The sequence below is a fragment of the Condylura cristata genome, unplaced genomic scaffold (assembly GCF_000260355.1).
Source record: "Condylura cristata isolate star-nosed mole 26May11 unplaced genomic scaffold, ConCri1.0 scaffold00024, whole genome shotgun sequence".
Classification (NCBI taxonomy): domain Eukaryota; kingdom Metazoa; phylum Chordata; class Mammalia; order Eulipotyphla; family Talpidae; genus Condylura; species Condylura cristata.
The window spans coordinates 7,313,170-7,325,215 of NW_004567125.1; the positions used below are offsets into that span (position 1 = coordinate 7,313,170).

Sequence of the window (12,046 nt, forward strand, 5' to 3'; positions counted from 1 at the left end):
AACACAGGGTTCTGACTGACAGGACAGAATAGGACTGAGAGTCCAAGCCTCCCTGTACTGCTCCCCTCTTCAGGCAGCACAGTCACACATACAGCAACAGAGTGGTGGACAGTGGTCTTGGGTGCCTCCAACCAGTGCAGAAACTTAACTGGCTCTGAGTGTGCCAGAGGGAACCACCAGTATCTCCCATGTGACAGTGGAGAGGGGGCCACAGACCAACACCTTCCTCACCTGCCCTGTCAACCCATCCCTGAGGATAATGAGCCAGCAGTTCCTTCTGAATCTGTGGAATCCTTTTCACATGGGAACCAGTCCTTAAGAGTCACAGCAGACTGAAACCTGGTTCTGTCCAGATTGGTGTGGAGGTTTCGTGCTGTGTAAACATGATGGGTCTTAAGTACCATCCTCAGAAGAGGAAATACCTGTCCACTCCATCCCTAACTATGAGCCCCTCTAGCAGGACTGGGAAAATGTGGGCTTGTTTCTAGTCTTGGGGACATCCTGGGCCACCTCTCTGTTATTCCAGGTGGGAGGTGAATGGGCTAGATGGTTGGGCAAACAAAGCATAAGAAGTGACAGGTCCTGACTGCCTGGAACCGGAGTCTCACAGGAGGCAGATGGAGGCCTCTGGAAAGTCAATGCTAGAGGGCAGGACAGAGACGAGAGCATTTGGTCCCACAGTCTCTGCGGAGACCACCCCAGGGCCGTGAAGCTTCAGGCTTGGGGACACTTCAGCTGTCCTGGCATGGGCTCAGGCACTGTGCTGTGGGAAGAGATTGCAGAGGGACCCGCGGCCTCCCCAGACAGACATTTCCAGGAAGACGATACAGTGGTCCAAGTGGGGAAAGAGGTTTTCCCCTTTCCCTGTGGATCCCAGAGGAGACCATAGGGGAAGTGGGGGTGGGGGGAGGACCTCAGGAGACCAGGGGAAGTGGGGGCTGAGGGTTAGACAATGTGATCTTTTCCACCAGATCCCAGGAATGCAATTCTCCAGACCCAGATGCCCACACCCCCTCTTCAACTTCAGTACAGCATTCAATGCTCTCTCCTTAACAAAAGGCCCCACACCTCTTTTTCAAAGTTTCCCACGAGAACCAGAGAGTGAGGGAAGAAGTATTTTTATAAGCAGAGACTAGGATGTCTTCTTGAGGAAGAAATGTCTCCATCTCCTAGGGACACTGGCCCTCAGGAATACCAGGGGTTTTCAGGACCTGTGCTCCTCAGCACAGAACCCGCTACATAGACACCAACCAAATGCCCTTCAGGTGCCTCAACTCCACCCCGGCTTCCAACACCTTTAGGAAAATCGGAAAGGCCAACAGCTTTGGCAGAGAGGCTGCGACCCCTGCTGGCCAGGACTGGCAGAGCACCCAGATGCATTCCCACACAGCAGCCCCCTTTTTCCTCAGGGACCAACCCTCTCAAGGTCACAAGTGTTAGAAGCCTTGCCTCAGCAGGCTGCCTCCGACTGGCTCCTCCATCCCATGGTGGAAACCAAAGTTGGCCTGAACCTTGCACACTACATTACAAAGCAAACCAAATCTAGATATCAAAGGACACATACCAAAATGCTTTCTTCTTTCCTCCTTTGTTTTCCAAATTTCCTTGGATCAATATGTACCCAGCAAATAGCAATCACATACTTTTAAAAAAACTACCCGAATTCAACAATAAGATTATCCCTACTCATCTTAGGCCAAAATTTCTATCCATGTCTGTTCTGGGTCCTGCCAGAGACAAGCAACTGGCAAACAGAGGTCATCAAGAAAGGAAAGTTGGAAATTTGAAAATCCCAAAATTACAGTGTAGAGTTCACTTTAGAGAAATGGAAGCAGTCTAGAAGAGCAGGTGGTGGCCTTCGAAATGGCCTGGGGGAAAAAAACATGTAATTGAGGCTCTGTAGGAATTTTCAGAGTCTACATTCAAGCTTCAGTGGCCAGAGAAGCCCCCTGAAGTAGCTGCCAGGGCACAGGGGACCTAGCATGGAGCCCATGCACTGAGAGGGTCCTTGTCCTTCAGGCACTGCCAGTACATGTAGGTTCTGGGCCACAGAGAACCCAGGGAGAGGGGAGCTCAGGATCAGCGGGGCTTTGCCACACACCCAGTGTAAGCTGAGAAATGGCCCCCAGCCTCAGCCGGGCATCTGCTCTCTGCTCATCAGTTTCCCCGTGCCCTGCCACACAATGTTTCCTCCACACCAAAACTCTGCTTCTCCTGCCCTCCAGCCACAAATGAATCACAGTCTCAAAAGCACAGAGCTGCCTAACTGGACAGAGTCCTGGGTAACTACACCAGCCATCAAGCCCTGAGGACCTCTGAAGCACACAGGTAACCACCCCCATGGCCCTAGGGCCACTCCTGCTGGAACCGATTAAGAAAAAGGTTCAGACTAGACTATTGCCGAAGTGTTGACAATAGTCCTCCTTCCCATCCTCCCTCTGCACAATGTCCTTTTCCCATTTTATAGAAGGCCACTGCCACCCTGACCCTCACTATGGTACCTTGCCTCTCTCCCACTTTTCATCTCCTACCCCCATAAACCTTCTAGGGCACTAAGCAGAGGCATAATTTGAAATACTGGTTAGCTTGAGCGACAGCAATAAGCCCTTGACCAAGTCAGGCTGTCATTTAATGGTAACTCTTTAAAAAAAAAAAGATGTTAATAACATGTGCCCAAACCCACACAAAGGTCCCAGAGTTCAAGGAATTAAGCAACACCTTGCAGTAGAACTTCCGCTCTTGTTTGCTTATTCATGTGAACCAGGTTACTCAGTCAGTCATGAGGAACAGAACAAACCAGAACAGAGCCAGAATCATTCAAGCAATAAGTAGCATTCACCCACAGACCCGTGAATTCACTGCACAAACACAAGAAGCCCTGACACACCATTATGTGATGCACACCTAATCAAATTCTAATTTAGGCTGAAGAATGTGTCAAAATGTGTAATACATTATGCAATTTTGATCAATGTATAGTAGGAGTTGTAAAGAAAAGAAATTTTAACTTTCAGAACTTGGTTGTAACAGAAAAACAAATTTAAAGTATATACACATTTCCATGGCAGATTTACTGTGTGTTGGATACAAACATTTTTAGACACAAATGTTTAAACACACTCTAGCCCCTCTGTGTGAAGAGCATCCCTTCCTCTCTGCACACACCAAGCACTGCTTACAAGCTTGGCTCTCATCAGCCGGTGTCTGCCCTGGGCCAATCTAGTCCACTCTGTGTGCTCAGACACAGATCCCCCAAAGCAGCAGTGTATAGGTCTGGGGGGCTGAAGAAAGGCAGTCACCATGTTCTAAGCTAAAATGGACTGAAATTCTCATCTCTCCTTTCATGGCTTCCAGTGACACTAGCACGCGCTCATGTAACGTGGTCCATCCTCTGCACTACCCAGACGCCAGCAATGACCATCCTGTGCTTCCCTCTGTCCTGGTTCCCAGGCAGCATGCGCACCTACCTCGGGGCATGCTTCCTCTGTGCCCAGCGGGGCCTCAGGTGCCTCCTTGGCTGATGCCTTCTTGAACTTCTTGTTCTTTTTCTCTCTCACTTCAGTAAGCTTTCTCTTCTGTTTCGCCATCCTGTGACAGATAAAAAATAGCTGAATATATAAGAAAAAGGTCTTTGGCTCTATATTTTTAAAGAAAGGGAGGAGACACTAGCATTACAAAATAAATGCGCAAGTATTTCAGATAACATGGAAAACATAGCAAAGCTTAAAACATCAACTCCCTTTACTTTATCACCTATAGAAAAGCAAGCTAACATTTTGATGTGTTTCCTTTCTGGCTCTTTTCTGAGCGTCTTAACATAGCTGCAATCACATATCGAATGTCTACTTTCTCTTCAAACCAACCATGAATACAAAGCTTTTAAAGCTAGGAGAAATGCCATTTTTAGTGACAGTATCCAACTTTCCTAAAGCAACAATTATGAAATTTTGGTTATTCCCTAATTATGAAGTATTCTGGGTTATTTTTATTTTCTGCCACCCAGTACTTGGACTTCACCATCAATGGGAGAAGCAGCAGCATAACACAAACTCCATCACACACCATCACTACAGCATTCAGTCACCCACAGTGGAGATACGATGAGTCTGGGACAATCCCCACAGATTGTAGAAGCAGCTGACTGGGGTCACACAGAGGAACAACATGAATCCAAGGAGCACTGAGTATATCTACTATCTCCAGCACTCTAGAACTCTACATGAAGCAACAGAAAAAGTGCTCTTGCACGTTTTTCTAAAAACACCTTCCTTCCTAAAATTATATGACGAACAGCCAGAGAAATGGTCCAGGTACCACAACCTGACAGCATATCAAGGGGTTAGGGTGGCAATGCCACTGTCTCAGGGGGATACGGCTGCGCAGCTCCCATAGGAAGGTCTGAAGGGAGCTGTTTAAGGGAAGTCTGAGGAGAAATGTCTAAGGTGGGAGGCACCTGAGGGGAGCTTTTTAGGGGTACACATGAATGTGAATCTTCAAAAAGGGAGCCTTTGGGTACTTAGATAGGGGATATCTGAAGGGGAGATATCTTGGAGAGGCATCTGAGGGAGCTATCGGAGCGGGGGCTGTCTGAGAGGACATCTGATGAGGGATCTGTCTGATGGAGGATGACGGGAAACCTCAGAAAGGGGAACTCCGAGGGGGGATGTAAAAGGTGGGGGTGATATCTGTGGGGAGGTCATCTGAGTGGGATGTGTGATGAGATTCACCTGAACAAGGGCCATCTGGAAGGCCCTTAAGGGGGACAGTCAAAGGGAGAACAGGCTAATCCTTAGAGAAGCAGGAACTGAGCATCTCCCATGCTACCATGGAGGCTGCAGGTCGGCACTGAGGGAACAGTGAGATCAAAAGGAAACCCACAGAGCCTCACCCCACCTGCCTCCAGCACCCTCCCGACCTCCGGTGCTCCTTGGGGCAAAGCCAACCAAGGAGCTGAGAAAGAACAGTATTTCTGGCAGTCACAGAAGCTATACTATAAGCAACACAATGAAGTATAAAAGGTACTTTTAGAACTGAGACATTAATTTAATGACCACGAGTGCGAATGTGTACATTCTGCTTTTCATTACACATCTGTAGTCAAGTCAGCTCAGCCATACATTACTAAGGGACTAAAAGAATAAATCAAAATAAACCAATAAAAGAGAATCACATCTGATAATTAAATGAGATAGTGTTGGGCCCTCCCTGGTGGGGCAAAGGGTTAAGGCGCAGCACTATGCAGCTCTACAGCCACTGCAGCAGGGGTGCCATCCCCAGCCAGGGAGCTGACCCACATGGCAGCTTGCCCACTGTTCCCCTCAGCAATGTGCTTCAGTCAGTCCACCTGTTCTGCTCCCCACTCTGTCTCTGGTACCACCCACCTCTGGCCTGTACCTCAGTTCTTGTATACATACATAAATAACTCTTTTTAAAAAATGAGAAGTATTACAGGTATAGGATGGAAAAAAAAGGAAATCAGATGTAGCATTATACAATTGTTTTAGACAATAATATTAAAATAATAATAAAGCACTCTCACATGTATATACACATGTAAAAATGCCCAAAGTTATAAACAAAACCTTCCCCTTTATTTGCATCTAGGGGTGAGATGGGAACACAAGGGCCTTTCTACGTTTTGTTTTAACAGCTCATTTTTGTTGAGTTTTTTTTTTAAGTTTTATACTTGAAAAAAAAATTAATAGCATACTTCCAGCTTCTATTTAACACCATTACTTTAAGGCACCTTTTATTCTAACAAATTATCACACTACACTGGAAACCGAGCCAGACAACCACTGGGTTGTGTCCAGAGGACACACAGCCAGTGTGAAGGGCTCCTTCCTTGTCCCATTTGGGACTGTGACTGATTACACAAGGAGAGAATATTACTACTGTGAAATCAGAAAGTTCCAGGTTCCATATTCTTTAATTAAGCCTTATCTAAAAAAAGTATCCAAAGCCAGAGGCTACAAATTTCAATTAGCAGTGTAATAAGAAATCTTGAAAGAATGAGAGACTGTTGACACAGGGGCTTTAGAAAGACAAAAGACTCTGCCAGCAATTACCTTGTTGGAGAAAAAAAAGTAAGTTTAGCAAATATTTATATACTAGTTACTATAAAAGTTAAGTCAAATCTATATTCATCCTGAAAGTTATCATTAAAAACTTTAATCACTAAGTCTATTTGCAAAAAAGGGTGGAAGACGTTTCCATATTATAGAAAGGTGCCTTTGAATAGTTCTAAGAGATGGTGACTCAAAACTGAAACAATGAATGTTTGTTATGGAAAATGACATTTCCTCCCATTTATAGTTAATTGTTCTTAAGGAGGCACAAAGACAATCCAATGGGAAGAACAGTCTTTTTAACAAATGGTGCTGGGACAACTGGCTGTCCACAGGTGAAAGAGGAATGTTGAGCCCTACCTCACATCATACACAAAAATTGATTTCAAAATGTATCAAAATCTAAGTGTAAGAGCTAAAATTATATAACTCTTAATGAAAACATAAAGGTCTTCATGACAGTGGGTCAGGCAATAGTTGCTTGGAAAAAAACACCAAAAAAGAAAAGCTTAAGAAAAAATAAATTGAGCTTGTCAAAACTAAAATTTTTTATGTGCAAATGATGCCAGCAAGAAAGTAAAATGACAACTACAGAACTAGAGAAACTATCTGCAAGTCATCTATGTTGACAAGAGATTTATATTCAGAATACATGAGGAAGTTTTACAACTCAACAAAAAGAACGAATAATACAACTTAAAAACGGACATAGGATTTTTATGTAAAAGACAAAGACAGACAAATAACCAATAAGCACATGAAAAGAGGACTGGTCACCATTAGGGAAGTACAAATAAAATGACCACTTCATACTCATTGGATGTCAATAATGAAAAAGACAGATAATAAATATTTGTGAAGATGTACAGACACTGAAAACTTCAATCATTGCTGAAGAATATAAAATGATGCAGTCATTTCGTAAACAGTCTGGCAGTTCCTTAAAGAGTTCCACATAATTATCACATGACCCAATAATGCACTCACTCCTAGTAATACACTAGAAAATGCATCACATAAAAATGTGAACACCAATGATCACAGCAATATTAATCAAATCATCTAAAAGGTGAAAATTTTAATGTCCATCAACTGATGAATTGATAAATAAAATGTGGACAAGCCATGCAATGGAATATTACTTATTCAAAAAAAAGAATAAGGTACTGACATATGCTACAAGGATGAATCTTGAAACATTATGTTGATTAAAAGAAGTGAGACATAAAATATCACGGAATGTATTATTCCACTTATATAAAACATACAAGTAAGTAAATGACAGACAGAAACAAAGATTATTATTTGCTTAGGGCTGGAACAGGGGAAGAGGTAAGGAGTGACTGCCATAGTCACAGATTTCTTTTGGGAAAAAGAAAATTTTTTTTAAATTAGGTAGTGGTGATGGCTATACACACTGCAAATATACGAAAAAAGAAAAAAATCTACCACTCAAATTATTTGCCATAATTTAAAAACTCTAATGCCCAAGTACTGTTTTTAAAAGTAGTAACAAAAAGAAAGAAAAAGGGGAAATGCATTTGCTGAAATGGTTGTGGAAAGCAGTGTTCATCCAAAGCCAAGTGAGCTTTGACCAGTTGACGAGCATCTGGAAGAGGCCTGATGTCAGCTAGACCCTCTGATGTTTCGTTTTTCCTTATAGACTTTTCTGTGAAAAACTGGTGTTCCTGACTAATTTCTATGAAGCAAATCAATGTGACTTCTTTCTTATAGTTGGTGGCCAGGAGGAAGTGAATTTGGAGATGTCGAGGTTTTAGGAAAACTAATCATTGTAAGACCACTGATAGGGCCCTCCCTGGTGGCTCAACCGATCAAAGCACAGCACCATGGAGCTGGCCACAGCCACTGCAGCACAAGTTCAATCCCCAGCCAGGGAGGTGACCCACATGGTGTGACAGACTTCTCCTGTCTTGCCTGCTGCCCCCCTCAGTAGTGTGTTTCAGTCAGTCAGTCGGCCTGTTCTGCTCCCCACTGTCTCTGGTGAATCCTCTCATCCCCTGCACCTCTGGCCTGTACCCCAGCTCTTGTATTCATAAATAAATAAATCTTTTTTTAAAAAAAGAAAACAAGAATTACTACTCATTATGACCTCCTATTGGGAGCTTACCTCAAGCCAGGACCTATTCTAAGAGCTTTACATGTCAATATATACAAAGCCACTTGCCTTCTCAGTTAGGTAAGCATACCTGGTTAAGTAGGAAAACAAGAGATTATGCCAAAAATTGGTGAACTGAAAAGAGGCCAGGCTGTAAATAAAAAATAAAGAGGTCATCCCAGTAGAAACAGTTCAAAGAGTACACAGTTCTTATCTCTGAGGCATAAAACAGGGAAGGGAAGGAGCAGGTGGCTGTTGTGCTTGAGTCTTCTAATATCACTTGAGATTTTTAGTTATAAGCACTTACTACTTTGTTAACTTGTTAGGTTTAAGGTGTCATATTTTTATATCAAAGATTTTTTAATTATGTTATTAAGTGATAGAGAATGATGAAAAGAATAAATTAGTACAATCCTTCTGAAAGTAGTTCTATAACATTTATCATGTGCTTCGGTCCAGCAATTCCGCTTCTGGGAAGTTACCCATACAATAATCATGGACAGACTTCCATATGAGGATGATAATGGAATGATAGAAAAGATGATATTGCTGATATTAAAAAGTTGAAAACACAGTAATGCTATGTAGCAGAAGGGGAACATAAAGGACTCTTTCCCACAAAGGACAGGCCTTTACAACCCGAACAACCAGATCTCACAGAGTCAGAGAGGAGCAAGCAGTGCCTGTAACACTAGGTAACGGACAAAGATGGGGAATAATTCTATAGCTAGACCAATGACTCTCGCTTTGTAAGAAAAAATCATATAAAATATGCACAAAGGAAAAAAACTAGATGAAAATACATGAAAGTATTAACATTCCAGGAAGTAAAAGTTTAAGACTGTTCCCGTTCCACAATTTCTATAATAAAAGCAGAGGGGAAAAAACTTATTTTAAGACAGTAGCTTCACATACCTGAGAAGATAAACCTATTCCCCAAAATCATATACAGTATTGTAATCAAAAAAGAAAACAACAAAAAAGATGTAAGGTCAAGTGCTCCATGAAGGAAGAAAGTCATTGCATGGCAGAATGCTGTTTGCCAGGGCAGACAGACGCAGGGGAAGAAGCTAAGGACGACTGTTTTGCTTTAGTTGCTGCCAGCACCATCAGGCTGAGGCTGGTAGATTTCCATTGCTGAGAAAACCTATGGGTCTAAAGGGGGGAAATCCGTTTTAAATCCAAAAGTGCCATCTAGAGCTCCAGATGTCCCCTCTCTCCTAGCACATCTAAGCTACTTCAGATGTGTCTTGGGAGGTGGTACCCCACTGGACAAAGTTCCCTTCCCTCCCTCCACCAAACTCCAGGCAACAGTAACTTGGCATCCCACTTACAGTTCACCTCCCCTTGGCACTCTGGAGCCCAATAATCCCTCAGTGAACCAAGGCCTGCAACACTAACACCTTTCAGTGCCTTCACCCTCTCATATCTTCACTCCCACCACTTCATTTCCAAGGCCTTTGATAATCTCTTCTCCTTTTGTGGTGCTTTTCTGCAAAATCTCAGCTCAAACACCTTCTGGCTGGAAAAAAAACCCAGTATCAGGCGGGCTGTCACACCTCAAATTCCAAAGTCCCCAGACTTAAGGAATCTTCAGTGCCATCCAGCAGCTCCACCCAGGATCCCAACATCTCTCCCTGCTTGCAGTAGGACTTTACCTCCTGATCACTGAGAAACCAAAAGCCATAGAAGGGAACTTCCACCAGTGCTCACATCTACCTGTTACAATGGAGAAGCTGCCCCTGCCCCCAACAAGGCCAAATCCTTTACTTGTGTGCTGTGTTCCACCCTGTCTGCTCAAGACTGCCTCGCAAAGAACCTTCCCTCACAACCCCCCATTCCTTACTCTGAACCAACTTCAACATTCAAAAACTTTCATGCTAAAAACTCAGTTCCATATGCTCCAAGCCCTCAAGCAGTATCTGCTTGTCCTACAGAGGGTCAGTGGCCCCACTCCCAACCTTATTTTCCATCTTTCCCTGCTCAATTTGCTCCAGCCACATGGGGCTCCTTCCTGACTGCACCCTTAATCTCTATTTCCTCTACCGGGTACCCCAGCTACAACGCAGCTGTGACCTGCTCAGTTCTACTTTTCTCCCTGGTACTTGTCACCATCCTATTCATTTACCCTTGCCTCCCCTACCGAAGGTCAGCTCACGAGGTCGGAGGTCTGTCAGTCCTGGACAGTGCGCCGGAGGACTCCACCGGCGTTTTTACAAATTAGGGACCAGAGGCAATGTCCGCAAGCCAAGACACTGGGAACCGGCTAAAAATCTGCACGCAGTCCGCAGGGCAGCATCTGAATTGCCACCTTCCGCATTCGCCCACCACCCCCGGTCCCACGATCCTTGTCCATCCCGCGATCCTGGTCCCCAGAGCCCATTCGGAGGCGCACACTCCAGCTCATCCCGCCACCTCCTGGTCATCCCAAGCCCTCGCCTCCCCTTCCCTGCGAACCCATGTGGAGGCCCGCCCCCGCGGCCCCCACCGCCCCGCAACTTCCAGCTGCCCCGCGACTCCCCACCACCCTAGCATCCCCGGATCCCCCCATACCCGCTCTCCGAACCCCGCCACTCCATGCCCTTTTTAACCCCCCACGACCAGCGCTGCCCCAACCCCCACCCCCACCACAACCTTACCTTCGCGCGGTCAGCGAACCAGGCTTCCGGCAGCCGCGGCGCCCAGGCAACAAGTCCCGCCTTCCGGAATGGCACCGCCCACTGGTCGAGGCCCACCCCGGTCTAGCCGCTGGCCAATGGCAAGGGGCAATCGGGAAGGTTCAGTGCTTGGACCCGGCGCGAGCTTGTGGCGTCATCCGTAGACGCCATCGGTTGCCAAAGCAACCGCCCCACGCTGGGCCCTCAGCATGCTGATGGCACTCGGTTAGGGCGTGGAATTGCTGAATTAAATGAACCACGGTCTCTCTCCCGACCAGTGTGTAATGCCTCAGACATAAGACTCAGGTTTTAAAAACCAAGTAGAAAAGACTAAAAATGAATAAAAGATAATGTGAGTGTTTAAAGTCAGAAGTAAATCGGTACAATTAACCATCTGGGTGGTTTCATGATTTATATCACTTTCCAGTTTGTGTAAAGGGAAGGAAAGGGAGCTTGTGTAACTAACTTTCAAGGTGGGGAACCTTGAACTGGGCTGTCATACAGAAGAGAATGTGGAATCAAGGGAATGTTCTTTTTAAGAGGGAACTATTACAAGCCAGTATTCTCTACTTTTATTCCTTATGTTTAGTTTGTTTATAATTGTGTGCTATTACAAACTATGTATAATCAAACTTCTGAGCAGATACAAGTCTATGGGCACATACAGGTAGATTTTCTGAGCCACAGACATAAACATGTCGATTTTATTCACTAAGGGAAAAACCAGTTTTCAAACTTCTCTGATTGGCTTTACCAAGAAAAAAGTTTTCTTGGTACACATTAGCTTACGCAATAAATAAATATGTAGGTATATTAATAATATATTGTTTAGTTTTGTTCTCAGCTCAGCCTCCCATCAAGGAAAGTTAAAATGCTGGTCAAATAGAATCATTTTTTAAAAATCAACTTAATAGCATCAGAGTGCTAATTTCACAGTGAAATATGGGACCAAATGTAAGAGGAACAGTAAGGAACAACCTCTGAGCCAGCAGGTGGAGCTCATGGCCAACTGAGGTAGAAGGTCGTTTTCCAGACTCCACCTTCTAAGCCCAGCAGCGCCTATGGGAAGAATAGCTGCTGAAATTTTCGGTAATTAAATCTCTGGGGCTTTGGAAAACCGCTAGTGAGGGTATCTATGGAGAAGACACCAGCTTGCCATGTATGGCTTTGGTGTGGACCTCAGACTAAGTGTCCTACCCCAAATA

At 44.6% G+C, this 12,046-nt stretch overlaps 1 protein-coding gene across 1 annotated transcript in view; it reads right to left on the bottom strand.

The window, feature by feature from the left end:
- The window catches only part of LOC101618382 (chromosome unknown open reading frame, human C7orf50), a 118,726-nt gene extending 107,872 nt beyond the window's left edge, over positions 1-10,854 (bottom strand). The window contains exons 1-2 of the mRNA XM_012729000.1: positions 10,824-10,854; positions 3,468-3,588 (exon numbers count right to left, since the gene is read on the bottom strand). Coding sequence (XP_012584454.1) covers positions 3,468-3,587 — 120 coding nt within the window. The 5' untranslated portion in view covers position 3,588; positions 10,824-10,854. The remainder of the gene's footprint in view (positions 1-3,467; positions 3,589-10,823) is intronic.
- Between the last annotated feature and the right edge of the window lie 1,192 nt (positions 10,855-12,046).